Source organism: Colius striatus, chromosome 1 (genome assembly GCF_028858725.1).
Source record: "Colius striatus isolate bColStr4 chromosome 1, bColStr4.1.hap1, whole genome shotgun sequence".
NCBI classification, from domain to species: Eukaryota; Metazoa; Chordata; class Aves; order Coliiformes; family Coliidae; genus Colius; species Colius striatus.
In genome coordinates this window covers 142703349-142719014 of record NC_084759.1, presented here as the reverse complement: position 1 = coordinate 142719014, position 15666 = coordinate 142703349, and the positions used below count along the sequence as shown (strand labels likewise).

General features: G+C 40.0%; 1 protein-coding gene across 1 annotated transcript; it reads left to right on the top strand.

Annotated features, from left to right (window-relative positions):
• The first annotated feature begins 170 nt into the window (after positions 1-170).
• Positions 171-14869, top strand: CCDC77 (coiled-coil domain containing 77). Its single transcript, XM_010202832.2, has 11 exons — positions 171-590; positions 1917-2133; positions 3314-3456; positions 4971-5067; positions 6364-6430; positions 7398-7492; positions 8756-8904; positions 9245-9488; positions 10375-10500; positions 10586-10738; positions 12452-14869. Exons 1-11 carry the CDS (start codon positions 544-546, stop codon positions 12596-12598), a joined length of 1485 nt encoding a protein of 494 aa, XP_010201134.2. The 5' UTR covers positions 171-543; the 3' UTR covers positions 12599-14869.
• Positions 14870-15666: the final 797 nt, after the last annotated feature.

The window sequence follows — 15666 nt, the reverse complement described above, 5'->3', positions numbered from 1 at the left end:
CAACAGGCGCCGTCCCCTCACCGCCCATGCTGGGTAGGCCCGAGCCGCAGCGCCGCCCCCACGCACGCGCGGCGATCCTCACCCCGCCCCCCCCGGCGACCCCACGATTACAACTATCAGACGCGCCGGCGCGCACCCGTGTCGCCAGCGCTGATTGGTAGAGACGGTCGGTTCCGCACGGAAGGCTGCTTGTGATTGGAGCAGGCGGCGGGCGGCAGGTTGCCTCGGCGTTTAAGTTGTGGAGGGTCGGTTGCGACGGTTACTTTGCTGTTGGGACTTCTGGTTGCGGAGGGTCGAAAAGCAGTCGTGGCCGCGGGGATTGCGAGTGGTGCCTACTCTTTCCCGAACTGCCTCGGGAGCTGGCCGCTGGGTCGTTTGGCAGGGCTTCCCGCGTAGGGGCTTCTCCGCGCCGTCCGCAACGCACCTACTTCTTGTTCCCGCCGGGCACCTACAGCTCCGCCAGCCTCGTGGGGTACGCAGGGCCGCAGGCGGCCAGGCTGAGTCCACAGCTCGAAGCTTCAGTCCATTGCCCGCCGTGAGCTCATGAGTGCGACGGACCGCTCTGCGGGGGCCTCCCCGCGCTCCAGAAGGTAGTGTAGGGGCCGCCCCAGTAGTCACCACGCGCCTAAACTTGCCCTGGGGGCTCTGGCCCTGAGCTCTTCCTGTTCTGTCCTGTGGCCAGGCTTAACCTAAGGCACCGCGTTGGCCGCTCTTGTTGTAACCGCTGTGCTTCCTTATCTTTATGCCTTTCCATTTCTATTGTTCTTTACTTCAATAATAAAGTATTTACCTGGTGCCTACGTTACCTGTTTCTTCTGTTGCTTTTATTTGTTTTCCTGAGGCATTTCTGGGCACAGCTGGTGGGAAAGTTCTTATAGGAAATAATCATTGTATATTTAAAGATTTCCTACAAAGCCAGGAGTTAAGGAGCTTGCTATGTTGCATCTTGGTACGTAATGTATGAAGCACATCCAGATTGTGATCTAAGCAGCTTTGGTGAGGTGTTCCATAAAGGTCACCAATGCTTCAGTGTCAGCTGCCAGATCAAAGTTCTGGCACTTGCTTTACAATCAAGTTCTGAACAGCTTGTCCAAAAAAAAAGTGTTTGCCAGATCAACATAAGTAACAAAAAGAACATTTTCCAAGAGAATTTTGAACTCTTTATGCAGCTCTTTGCAAATTTGGTGCTCATTTGAGCAGATTATGTGTGGATGCAGTAAACATTGCTTATATGGCATATGTAATTACATGTATATATTCTTAAGTTGATTCACATAGTATTGACATGCTTTCTCTTTACTATCTCATCTTAAGATTCAAGAACTTGATAGCTTCTATTTCACAGTCAAGAGTAAACACGCTATGTGAATAAGAACATTAAATACACCAGAAAAGAAAGCCTATAGATTCTAAGACCTACACCTTGAATAATCGTAGCCAATGCATCAACCAATCTCAATTGTTGTCTTTATTCAACAGTCTTTCATTCGTAAGTTATTTTTCTCCCTGGATATCAGAAAGTGATTCCGTCACAGATTGTCTTTCTATTTATATTTCAGTTGCTACTGCTTCTAATTGCACAACAATGGACTTTTTGTTCCCTCTGTTATCTCTTACTTTTCTTTCCTCTCCTTCCTTTTGCATTCATGCTCCCCAAATAACCTCTGAGGCTTTCATTCCAAAACATTTTTCCTTCTCCCTTTTCAGTTGGCTCTATCTCCATAGTATAATAAGCTTCCAAGCAGTTTTAAATGCTGTGATCCCCTATTAATACCCAGAGAACAAACAAGCTAATAATCCCTGTTTGAAATGGAACCTGGTTTAAAATTGAAAATTCGTTTTTAACCATTTCAGAAGGACGTTTTTAATTTTGCTTGTCTGAACCTTGCAAGTCATTAGAAACTATTTCTATCCAGGCTGGCAACTCCCCGTGTCTCATCCAGATATGCTAGTTTGCACTCTCCAAGTCAGGAGGACTGCTCTCCTCTCCCTTCAATCAATGAGCGCTTGGCCCTTCTCTGTCCCTCCCGGGAGCTGCTAGAGTACTACCGCAAGAAGATTGCTGACTTTGATGAGGAACACGAGGATTTGATAAAAAGGCTGGAGAGATACAAAGAAACATATGATGAGCAGGTTAGGAAAAGAGTTTGTGAATGATGATGACCTAAGTATCTTTATAAAAACTTAGCATTTTTCTTCATTTGAAAATTCAGCACAGGTGGTCTTAAGATTTACCAGTAACATATTAGAACTGAGCTAAAAATAAGTGGATTTTGGGAGTTGATTGTAAAATCTAGCTGTCCTCTATCAAAGCAAACAAAGCCGTGCCTTTATTATATTCTTTGATTCTTAAGTTGTTATAGTCTGGTTACATTTTCACAGTGGGCTGTTTCAGATTTTTTTTTTAAATTCAGACCTAAGTTTAGATGTTCAGTTCCCAAGTTGTCCTACTTCTTTCCCTTGTTTTTCATAGTGAAGAATGGGTGCTCTTTTGTCTGAATTTAATGGGCTTTGAGATACAGATATAATTCGTATTTACCTCAGTAGAATTCATAAGTTTGGCCATAGGCTATTAAGCAGTATACCACAAATTGAATAAATGAATTTGAAAGAAACCCTAAAGCCTAAAAATCTTTTGTCTTTTAAGAGGAAGAAGACTGGCAGAACATCTGTGAGATATTCAGTGCTCTGGTATGCCTTACAGCATGCATCTCTCTAGCTGGCATCTTTGTAATTGTTAATGGCCCTTGGAGAATAAAATGGTCACTTGTGAGGTGAATGAGGTGCCACCTCAAGTCCTGACCGTGCTTGAAGGAGCCTGCAAGAGAGACAGGTTTCAAAATAGCATCTGAAAGGTTTGTTAGCTTTTCACATCAGGCAGAAAATCATTAATCAAACTTTCTCACTACTAAACCATATGGATATTTTAATGTTTATTCTTCAGTAATTTCTTTTAAGAGTAAGTGTAAATACAGAGGCTTTGCTGGGATTTTGTTAATGTCAGACTCCCTGTATCTGTGCCACCCTGATTTCCAGTGCAGAAGAGAAACTGGAGACTCCAGCTTAGGCCTTGCTTGACAGTTGTATAGTGACAGTGATCCTCTCAGGCTCTGAACTCTCTATTGAAATATTTTTAAGTGATTTTTTTCTGATACTGCTCTCATCTGGACAATTTTTTCAAGATACTACTATAATTCACTTGAACTGGCAGTTGTTCTATACCAGCTACAGGCTCAGGGCATGAGCAGTTAGAAGTTTGGAAGTGCTGCCTGACACTCTGTATTGTTTCAAGCATCTCTTTTTTTCTACCTAGCACAAATTGCAATGGGAAGTACGTCAGCGAGAAGAGGAGATTGTGGAGTTGCAAAAGGCTTTGAGTGATATGCAAGTCTACCTCTTCCAGGAGAGAGAACATGTCCTTCGTCTCTACTCAGAGAATGACCGGCTGAAAATCAGGTGTGCAGTCTTGGATGAAGCAATTGTGTGCATTGTGTTCATGTTCCCCTCCAAATCCAGAGTCTTCAGAGAAGCAATGATGCAATACTTACCAGGGAGGGCTCCTATGAAATTGTACCATTATTGGGGTTGGAATGCAATCTCTTGAGCTGCTAAATGTGTTTCCAATTAGTATTCCTCCTAGTCTGGTAGTAGAAGGAAGAGCAGAAATTAAACATAGATTCAGATTTGAATTGTGAGTTGCCAGTTTGAATGTGGAGCAGACTGTGGTGGGTTGACCTTGAGTGGATGCTAGGTGCCAACCAAGCTGCTATATCATTCCTCAGCTGGACAGGGGAGAAGAAAATGACAAAATGCTCATGGTTTGAGATAAAGACAGGGGAGAGATCATGCAGCAGTTACAGTCACAGGCAAAACAGACTTGCCTGAGGAAAATTAATCAAATTGGAGTAAAATGATCAGGAATAAAACCAAATCTTAAAACACCTTTCCCTCATCCTCTCTCCATCCTGAGCTAAACTTCACTCCTGAATCCTCCTGCTTCTTTCCTTGGAGGAGCACAGGGGGATAGGAAATGGGGATTCCAGTCAGTTCATCACACATTGTCTCTACTTCTCCTTCCTCCTCTCTTATTTTTTTCCCTTAAATATGTTACCCCAAAGGTGTTACCACTGTCACTGATGGGCTCAGCCTGGAACGGCATCAGGTCTGTCTTGTAGCTGGCTGGCATTGGCCCTAATGAACATAGGGGAAGCTCCTGGCATCTTCTCATAGAAGATGCTCCTGTAGCTTCCCTGCTACCAAAATCTTGCCACGCAAACCCAATACATAGACTTTGCACTTAACCTGGCAAAACTTCCTCCCTCAGCCTTAAAAATACTTAAGGTCAAATAGAAGTTACAGACCAAATCACTCTTAAGATGTTGACAGACACTCCTTTTTAGTGCCATTCAACCAACGAACTGTAATAAAACTTGCTGTACCAGACTAGCTGCCAGTGGCAAAAGACTTCCTAGCCTTCTTCAGGATGTTTGTGGGTGATAGGATCAAGTTTTCTGTTAAGTTTTAAGGATTTAAGTCAAAATGTGTGTTGGTATGCTTTGGCACTTCTCAAGAGTGTGACAGAAAGTATAATACAGCCCTTAATTAGTTTGCTTTTAAAACAATGAACACTTTCAATCTGTTAAATGAAGTATCTGAAAGGGTTTTAGGTAGTTCATAATGCTGGAATGCAAATTCTCTACCACTATGTGATATTGCTTTACCAGCCTATGAAATGTTGTCATGTTTGGAAAGAGGAATGCTCCCCAATTCCAATAGAATTGGAGATGTTCTTATTTTATTGTCAACATCAATAATGCCCTTAAGAGTTTGCTTTTCAAACAGTACTCTCAAGAACTGCCACAGTTTGGAAAACATGTAAGCATTAACAAATGAACTAGCAGAACACTGTGTCACAATGCATTGATGTATATAAAAGTAATGATGTGTTGACCACTCTTTTTCAATTCCAGGGAATTGGAGGACAGAAAAAAAATCCAACATCTCCTGGCTTTAGTCGAAACAGACAAAGGAGAAGTGACATATTTTCACAGGGAACCTCCACATAAGGCAAGTTATGTTTTTTTTCTGAAGATCTCTGCTTCTGATTGTTATGTGAAGATCTCTACCTCAGAGCCTGACCACAGACCAGATTTGTCCTCCAAGTCAAAAGTTGCTAAATGAGCCCAAATAGGAAGGAGCTGTAGCAACATCAGGTTTTAGTGTAGATGCTGAGAGACAAGTAGGATCAAACATGTCCCTTTAGTATCGGTCCCTTTCTGCCTTCCAAACATATCTCCAGGTTGGCCTTTTAAATGTCATCTAAGAGTCTGAAGCTATCTGGCAAATGGCCATTGAGAAGTGGAAGGGAAAACCACAAAGAGCAAAAGAAAAAAGAGGAAATGCACAAAATGACCAGTTGCAGTGTTTGAAGATAAGCTGTCTCAGAGTGCTCATCTCTTAAGACCTCAGTAAAGAATAATGCAGTGTTGAGGTTGCTGCAGCAGTTTCCTGGTCAGACTACAAAAGAGCCATCCATTGTAGGCAATATTGTATTGCATATTTTGGAAATGCTGTCAAATTGATTAAATGGCAGTGCATATGAAGTGCAGTGTAGCTGAACCTATTTAAAGTCAGGAATTGTGAATGCTTTGGATGTACAGATGCTATGATGGAATATAAGGTTTATCTTGGAATATGGTGGGAAAAAAGGCTGAAATACACTGCATTGTTTGTGGCTGCTCTGCATTGCTTAAGCAGTTCACAGAAGCTTTAAAATTCCCAGTTAGAGAGTTGCTCTAAAATAAGGCCTGTTATATAGCATCAATCTCAAGATAAACATTGGGATTATAACCTGTTCCCTCATGGCCTCCTGTTTTCAGGTGAGTTTCAGTTCAACAATGGAGCTGTTTCAGTATCGGTTAGCTTTTGTCACAGGCTTGTTCCAGTAGCTTGAGTGAATGTACTGATGAATTGAGCTTTGTGTTTCTCTGTCTTGCCAAAGCAAGGAGTATGAAAGAAGGAAATAACATAATCTTCCTCTTCACCTTCCTCTTCTTTCTGTCTCAAAAATGCTCCTTTTCCTGCTGAGGGTGCTGATTTTCATTCTAATGAAGACAGCAGTCAGGATTAATTTCCAGTTGTTTTGGTGAAAAAAAGTAGAGGCAGAAATGGCAAAACTCAGCCATGATAAAGGAAACTTTTCAACATGGACATTACACTTGTGAATGTCTTCCTTGTGTTTTAGTAGAAGTAAGGTAATGCTGTTCTTTTGGATATCTCATTTTACTTTAAGATTTGCTCTTGACCATTGCAACTTTGAAGAAATCAGACATTCAGTGCAGATATCTAATCTTGTTTCTGTAGGTTACTATACTGCAAAGGCCAGCTAAATCCAGAGAGTCACGTGAACAAAAAGATACTTCTGGAACAGGTACTACACCAAGCTGATTAACAGCAGCTCAGCTATTGACGCATGTTTCACTGTGTGCTTGTGTCTGGTACACCAGAAGAATTCCTTATTGTGAATACTTTGGTATACATCCATTCAGTTTCCTAAATGTATTAATGTGTATGTACATGTACATGCAGTACGCTTGGCTTCCTTTCAAAATCTTTTTAAGTAACCTGAGCTGACTCTCACATCTGTGATCTGTTCAGCTTAGGAAGAGGCTGGTATGACTGTGGAATGGCTGTTCTGGAACTATGCAGGTACCAACTGGGCAGGCACCCTTTGTCCTGGCCATTCCAAGGTTCCCATCTTTCATATTCATAGAATCTCAAGGGTTGGGAAGGACCTTGAAGGATCGTCTAGTCCAACTCATCTGCCAGAGCAGGGCCACCTAGAGTAGGTCACACAGGAGCTCATCCAGGTTGGTTTTAAGTATCTCCAGAGAAGGAGACTCCACAACCCATCTGGGCAGCCTGTTCCAGTGTTCTGTCACCCTCATGGTGAAGAAATTCTTCCGTATGTTTCATTGGAACCTCTTATGCTCTAGCTTGTTGACAATTGTGTAGGTCTGTATGCCCACTTACTAGTTGTCTCTTTTTGAAAGAACTGTCTCTTCCAAATTGACAAGCACAATACTCATGCAAGGCTTGATGCTCGTGCAGCTGCATCATCTACCTATTCATTTAAGAAAATTGAAGTTTGCTTTGTATATAAGCCAAGAAAATTAATAATTATTGTGGTGTGATACTGTAGGATAAAAGTATGTGATCACTGTAAGTTCTAAAACCTTTCTTCCAGCTAGCCCTCCTAGAAGTCCTTGGGACTGTAGCAGTGGCAAGCTTTTTCCTGTTCTTGTAGGCCTGCCAGAACATACAGTATTTCATGTTTGGAAAGGTACTGCATGTAGATTGCAAAACTCTTTTCTACTTATGTTAAATTTCTGCAACAGACACCAAGAGGAGCACTTCGAAACCAGCAGTGGAAGGAGAGAAACCAGAAAGTCCTGAGAGATATCAGAGAGATAATCAAACACTTCTACTTCAGGTAAAAACTTTTTCTGATGAACATATTTCCTGTCTGTTCGGGAAATTATGATAGACAAGTATGCTATCTGCTTAGATAAAATGTAGACATATAAATGTAATGAGTTGCCACATCTTACTATGGATTCCCACTTTCTATCAGCTGACTACACTGTTTCTTTGTTATGAATATAAGCTTAGATTTAAGAGCTTGGGTCCAATTCTGGAAGCATATCATAGCAAATGTTCTGGTACCATCAAATGGAATGTGTTGTCCCTAAATATAGAATGTGTAAATTATGTTATCTCCTGTCATTTGCTTGTGGCTATGAATTTACATGAAATGCATGGCTCTACAGGGCTAGTTGTTTTGTGGAAGTCTGACAAAAGTCATGTGTCTGAGACAGAATTAGGCAGCTCCAATAAAATGCACTAGCATAATGAAATGTTCCCTTTGCTAGACTTTAGCCAAAGAAAAGATGTAGATAACATGACAGAATGAAAGACAGAATGTACAGAATCATGCATTGGGGAAGATAACAGAAGCTGTATATAAAGCATGAGGAAAGATTAATCAAGAAAAGAAAACTAAAGAGCAGAGAGAGAATTTTAGAATTATTTATTGTTGTTCGAAGACAGTGGTGACTGACCTAGTGACCAGTTAGCTGTCTAACAATATTTATTCTGGAGCAAGAGCATCATACAAAATTATCATAAAAATAAGCAATTTAAATACACACCAGTTTTTTCATGTAGGTTTTTTTTTACATGTTTTTAAATTACTTTTTCTAATTTGTCTCCCTGACTCTGTGCCCCAAAATCTAGGGGTTCTTTTTTGTCTCTCCCTCCTTCACTCATCTTGTTCACATTTGTAATTCATTCTGGTTGAGTAATTTCTTTTGTTCAACATCTGTGGACTTGCTGCCTTCCTAGAATTTAGATATTTTTATATTCCCCTTTTGTTGCAAGATGGTAGCATAGAGACAGAAGTCTCTCCATATACCATAGAATATCTCACATCTTGAGTGCAATCTGAATCTTTCCAATATCTTTGATCTGTTCTTGCTGCTTATAATATGCCTGTCTTGCCTATAGCATGATTTTTTTCTGAATGTTTTAATTGTTTGAAATATTTAGCCTTGAAATTTAAATTTGAGAAATTGGAACTCTCACAGGTGTTATCAGGTAGAATCTTTCATCTGAATCTTGGAATTTGAGAGAGACTTGCAAGAACAGGAGCAGAGCTGCTGTGAGGCCTTATTTAGTAATGCCTTTGCTTGTTCAGGTGGAGGCCCTGCAAGCTCAGATGGAGGAACAGACACGATTATCCAAGGAGCAGGTTGAGGCACTACTAGAGGACAGGCGGATTCACATGGAGGAAGCCCAGGTCCAGCATCAGAGGGACCAGGACAAGATCAAAACTATAACAGATAAGTGAGTGTGGGAGAATGACCATGCTCTAGTCATGGTATGAAAAGAGAGTGGAACAACAGAAATTTTGGCTTACAGTATGTTGATTCCTGCAGTAGTCAGAAAAGCAAATTATGCAGCCATCTGTTTGGTAGTGTATGTGGAAGAAGATGAATGGAGTTAATCTACATATTAAACATCCTATTTTAGAATATTGCTTCTTCCATTAGAGGAGAAGAGGTAAACTCCTTAGGAAAGCACCTAAAAACTTCTGTACTTCTTCCAACTTGCAATGATTACTGAAGAAACTAATGTAGGAACTAGGAAAGAAGTTAATTAACTCTACTGGGATCTCTTTTTACAGACTCCATAAGACCCAAAATCTCTTATATGAGAGTACCCGTGACTTTCTCCAGCTCAAGTTAGATACCCGAGCCAATGAGAAAGCCTGGATGGCAGAAAAGGACAGTCTGTTGAGGAAACTTGACAAAGATTTGGATCAGCTTATTATCAGCAGGGAGCCAGGAAGAGAGAAAAAGCAGAGAGATACTAAGAAGATGCTTCGAGCAGATGAGGGATCTTGGAAACTCCACAGCAGAGAAATAAAGGTAAATTTGTTGTCCTAGCTAGTGGCTCTTTAACAGTTTTAGACTCAAAACTTGCAAGCATCTGGGTTTTGACAAGATAAGCAGTAGCTAGCAGCTGTTTCAAAACTGTACTGCCATGCCATAAGTTACATTGTTCTTGACACTAATGTAAAAAAATCCTCTCCTGCCTCAAAATCGGCATTGCTTGCAAACTTGAGATAAAACCTATAGTTAGGATTTATGGTAGCACTTCACTGACAAGTTTCTTTTATGCCCAGAAGAAATCTCTACTTCTGCAAGCCACATGAAATGTGGGCCAACAGTTCTTAACCTACTTTGTTTCCCATGCCTTTCTTTTTAGGGTAGATGTTCCTAGCTAATAAGCTTCGAATGCTTCCTTGCTGCTGTTGGGGCAGAATAAGTCCTTTCAATTGATGTGCCCCAGCTATTTTACAGTAGTCAAGATTTTGCTTCCGCTTCTTGTGTACTTCCAGTGAGAAGCTGGGAGATCTGAAATTGGTAAAAAGGAAATAAGGAATTGGAAAGTAAACAGGCAATAAGGGGTTTTCATCTGCCACTGAATGCAGATGCTTCTGAAATGGAGTACTGGGCAAGAGGCTGTGAAAAGGGGAATTACAGCATTAGCTCAGTATTTTTAAGGGGAAGAGAATTCTTTAACTGATGATGATCAGTCATGCAGAACTGGTAACCTAATTAAAAAGTTTTGGTAATGGAAATGGTGTTAGAATACTGTCCTTACCTAGTTCTTTCATTAACTGTAGCTCCACGTGTTAATTTATATTTGCATATCATATTGTCAATCTATCACATTTGCTTTTCCAGAGCAGGGGAAATTTTGGGAGCACTGACTTTTGAGTTCATTCTTTCTGTTCCTCCTATGTCCTAGTCACTGAAAGAACAGCTAATGCAGGAACAGCGCCTATCAAACATGTATAGAGAGCAGTGTGTCACCCTGGAAGGCGAGCTGGCCAGGGTCCGTGAGGAGGGAGATGTTGGCAGAGAACTCTTTAAGGTAATTAGTCTGTAATCATCTGCAAGATATGTGATGATGTTGCAGCCTTTATTTTACATACCCTATTGAGATTTCATCTGCATAGGAACGCTCAGAAAAGATGGGGAAGCGCCTGAAGGTGGTGACTCAGCGATATGAGGCCTTGGAAAAACGTCGTAATATGGAAGTGGAAGGCTTCAAGAATGACATTAAACAGCTTCGGCAAAAGCTGAAAGATGTAGAGAAGCAGCTTTTTCAGGTAACAGCTAAGCATTTCTGAGTCAGACTGTTATGAGCTTACCCTATAGAGGTATATTCTCAATGTTTAAGTGCAATATTTCTCTAGAATTAAGGAAATAATTTACTTCCCAAGTGCTGCTTTACGTATTAATGTTTGACAAAATTTGCCCTCTTACACATTTTATGAAGCTAAAAAGATTTGTCTTTGTTAATCAGTTGGGCAGCAAGCTTGCCAGGAACTGTCCCAATTATACATCTAATGAGTATTTTTGTTGCAACTCTGCAAGTTCTTATCTGATACCTGTAGCTTGCTTAGCTGTCTCAAAATTGCAAGGCGGTAGTTTCGGAAGCATACCCTGAAAATAAAATGATGATTTTTCTTCCTGAGATCTATAGCATTTGGGTTTTGTTCCTATATGAGGTAGATGATTGACTGAAATTTATTCCTTTGCTAGTATCTCATTTGTAACTTTGCAAAAATCACTTCAGAAATGTTGCCTGGAAATTGAAGTTGAGTACTTGGTAGTAGCTTCCAGAAATGTAGATGAACATTGGAACAGCCTTAATGTTGCTTCAATTTTAGGATGAGATATTTATCTAAGCCACGCTTGATAGGATGATGTAGGCGTAACTTTGGTCTAGCTGACTCTCAGAAGTTTGTCAGTGTCGCTAATTCACTTGGTTTCTGTATGTTTGGTGCACAGTTCAATTTACTTAAACTAATGCATTTGTCTTCACTAAAGGCTTCTATTTCTTTTGGTTTTGCTTTTGTTTTATTTGTTGATCTGTGTGTGTTTTATTTTTTAAGAGCTAAACAGCACATGTGAATGCGGGGGAGGGTGGGGGTTGGAATTGCCTACCGTACCTTTACTGCAGACCTGAATTCTAACTCGGGATGTGCTCTTAATTGTATTCTTCTTTACACATTTAACCACAAGAGGGCAGAGGAACAAAATACTTGCCAGCAGTCTCCAGCGTGATCTGTAAATCCTTCTCATCACCTGGAGCCAAGATGACTACAGATGACTAAATTTCCTGATTTGTTTGTTACAATTTTTGACCAATTTCTACATGATGGCAGTGAGACATCCTAAAGGGTCAAGAGAGGAGAACTGTGCTGCTTTGCTGTTGAAAGTGACTAGTCTGACATTGCTATCCTACTGTGGGGTGACAAGAAACAGCAGCCCTGGCTAGCTTGCCATCAGAAATTCTGATTATCCAGAAGCCTTTGTTCAACCCACTATGGGCCATATGGCATGGCCAGATATTAGGTCTTGTACTTGAACTGCTCTTGAATCATATGCAGCTCAGAGGCAGAAGGCTGGCCACAGTAGTTAAACCACCTCTGATTCTAGCAGCAAAAGATGACAAAATCTCATCCTATCAATATAACTAGATATAAATTACTTGATAAATATTTTACCTTGCTTGTTTTTGTGGGTCTCTAAATGCAGGATTTGGAAAGGAGTCAGCAGGTTATGGGTAAACTTGATTATTATATTATTGAAAACATCTTACCCACAAATAGTATAAGACCATAATGTATGAAAGTTTTGTTCATTATTTTTGATTCTGGAGCACCTTTTGGTTCTGAATATTCTTGAGCATCTTCTTTGCTAGCTACAAAGGGTCTCTTTTAGAGTTCTATCCCTCATACTCTCATCATAATACTCTCGAAATTCTACTCTGTGCAGCTTTGTTTTTCTTAACTTGCTTCTCTTTTCCTTTTCAGGTGACTATGAGTATGGGACCAGACCAGGATCTTGCAATTCTGCATGAGGTCCGCCAAGGAAACAGGCTAACCCAAAAAATTCAAGGAGAACTAAAAAACTTAAAAGCAAAAATCTATGGCTTAGAGAATGAACTACGGGTCTGCTGAAGCAGAGGTATTAGTTGGGATCCTAGTTTTAGGAATGGGACATTGCTGGGCTGGAATAATTGTATGTGAGAGCAGCTCCTACCTGCCTGTTTCCTGGCATCTAGTGGCAGAAGGCTTGAGGAAGTCTGCAGTTAATGTCATAACATTGTACATGAGCCATTCCTAGTGTGCCATATTATATTGCTATTTCACCTGAGATATCACCTGGTAAGACTGAGTTTTTATAAAGTTCACAATGACTGATATATTTGAAATACCCTTATAACTTCATCTTACTTTCATGTCTGTGGTAGGGGTCAGTGCATACTGGCCTTCACCTTTCTTTGGAGCATACTGTAAACCACAAATATGGCTTTAATTAATAATCATAGAAGGATCTAGTTCAAGGTCTGAACTACTTGACCGACCTTTTCCTGTGTGAGAAGCAGCTTTTATAATTTAAATGATTACTGTTTTGATACTTAGGCACTTTAGGGTATAACTGGAAATTTTCTTTGAAAAAGACCATGTATAGAAAGTACTTATTAAAGTGTATTACATCTGACTCTCCCCTTGACAGTATAAATATTTTAAAATCGCTTCTCCTTGCTTGGTTCTGACCTAACTGGAACAAACCTGACCGATTTACTATGGTGGAAAAAGATAACTTGTTAAAGAACTCATCTGCAAGATCCAGCAACATCTACACTAGCTTTGAATGTTTGGGCAGAGAGTTATACTACACTATCGAGTGTCTTCTCATCTTCCTCCCAGTTTATCTTGACAGAGGAAGCCCACGATAAAAGGCATCTAGTGTCTTCCTTAACCACAGCATTATCTCTCTCTGCAGTTTTAAACAATATCATGGTCACGTACCAACAGATCGCGGTCAACTTTTTGCTGCAGCAGTTGTTGTAATTGCAGTGGGGGTGGAGGAGCAGGTGCCTAGTTTCTACATGATAAATATAACTCTAGCTATATGATGATTATCTTCATACCAGACATCAGGACATTGCAATTCTAGAAAACAGATGAAACCACGAAAAGGGTTACAATGTGGTTTCAGCACAGTTTATAATTGTGGGTATTCATCCCTTACTGTAGCATCAGCAAATCTTCTCTGTCTTGTAGACTGAGAGCAGATCTGTGTTGGAAAAGGGATTTCAGTGCTGGTTTCCCACTGTACCTTTCCTATGTTGTTAAATGTGACAGAATAAGTGGAATAATGTCTTTCTGAAGTACACACACACTGCCAGCACTTCCTTTCCCATTGAAAAGAACTTACTGTGTGAAAGCAGGCAGTTACTTTTGGACATGGTGGTGGCCATGGAACTCCTCATTCAGTGTTTGGGAGAGGTAGGTATGCAAAAGATGGTTTTGTGCCGTCAAAATTGGGAGAAAGCATTGTTTTTATAGCACTAGCTAAAGCAATGCAGGAGGGGAAATGCCTTTAAAAGTCAAGGCCCACTTGTGCATCATTTCTGTGACAAACTTGCTGTTCCTTGTGGTTCTGTACTGTGGCTTTTATTTTGTATGTGTTCTTGAGGTCAAATTCATCACAAACAGACTTTAGTGTGGGAGATTGACAGTGTGTGCCTAGATGCTTGACTACTACTAGAACTTAAAAGCGGCTATTTTGAAGTATGTTACATCGATTAGTTTATCTGAAAATACTGAATTGTTCAGAAACTGATTCATGAACAACTTGATGGCCAATGCTATGTGGACAGCTGAGGAAGGTTATTAAGTAATGCTATCCATCATTATCTCATTTTCTTAGTTGACTAGTGCTTTCTTGGATAAGTCTAGTTAATTAAAGCTTGTATGTGAAATAACGCGCTACTGGTTTGAATAAATCAAAGTTATCAAGTCCTGTAAGGCTGCTTCTCAAAATTGCTAAGTGGTAAAGTATTAGTCACCTATTCAATAGGATCCATCTACTTAAAATCAACTATTGGGAAGCCAGCAAGAAGATCTCTTGAACCTATAGAAATAAATTGGTTTCTGTTTATCTTCAGCTCTGCTAAGCTAAATAAATGCCTGTCTGAAATTACATTTTCCTCACTTGAGAGCCATGGATAAACACTGTAGACTTTAACAGTCACGTTTCTAAGACTGGGAAGTATTGGAGGAAGAAGGAAGTAAATGTTTCATTTCCTGACTGCCTTACACAGCATTCCTTACTACATGAAAGACTGGATAGAATAAAATGACAGCATTCCTAATATATCTGCTGGTGTGTCAAACATGAAGTGCAGCTTCAACTTTATTTTTGTTACTATGAACCCTTCCTATTCAATGAGGTGCTAGAAATCACAGTAGTGATGGTCTGTAAATCCTTTTTATTTGGAAGCTGAACTATTTATCCAAAGGCAGGAAGTACATAGTATTGTACATGTTTTTTTCTGTGACATGATGTGATCATGTGAAGCGTTGCTTTATGTTGCCAAAACAAATATGGGCCTTCAAGCCAAGAACTGCTTTGAAAAGCCAAGTGCTTTCTACCACTGCCAACTACCCTTTAAGATGTCAGTAAAGAATTATTGGCATTTCCAAAAGGGTTTCCTGGGAAAGGTTCCAAAACCTATATTAGTCATTTTTTTCCACAATTTTTGGGTAGAAAACAAAAAAAAAGGCATTATTCCAAAGACTGGTTAGCTTTTTTTTTTCTAATTTAAGTTTGTAATGTGTGACTTGTATCATTTCAATACAAATAAATGCCAGGATATAAATGTAGGAGCACAGAATTTGAAAGATATCCAAAATATCTGATTCTAGAAATAGGATTAACGGTTAGAACAGGACAAATGTTCCTATTGTGAGCCAAGATACTGTAGTGTTTCTTGCATAAATAGGAGAAAAAAGACCAGTAAGGGAAAACTTTGTGGTTGTGTAGCCTTATTTAGGTAAGGAAGGAGTGCATACAATTCAGAAAGGATGTTGAAATATTGAGTATGTCACAGAACTACAGATGATTCAGCAGAAAAGGTGGTGCAAGAGCTCGTTGTGTTACAATAAGAAAACTGATTAATACACACTTATCTTTAAGATGAAAAACTACCTAAAGCCCTTCTGTCCCAGCAGAGAAA

What these genes read in the sequence shown, in the direction of transcription:
- CCDC77 (XM_010202832.2), top strand. Translation starts at nt 544, where the DNA reads ATGAGTGCGACGGACCGCTCTGCGGGGGCCTCCCCGCGCTCCAGAAG. An exon ending in GCCTCCCCGCGCTCCAGAAG is followed by an intron (nt 591 to 1,916) that starts GTAGTGTAGGGG and finishes ATTTCTATCCAG; the next exon opens with GCTGGCAACTCCCCGTGTCT. An exon ending in AAAAGATACTTCTGGAACAG is followed by an intron (nt 6,431 to 7,397) that starts GTACTACACCAA and finishes TTTCTGCAACAG; the next exon opens with ACACCAAGAGGAGCACTTCG.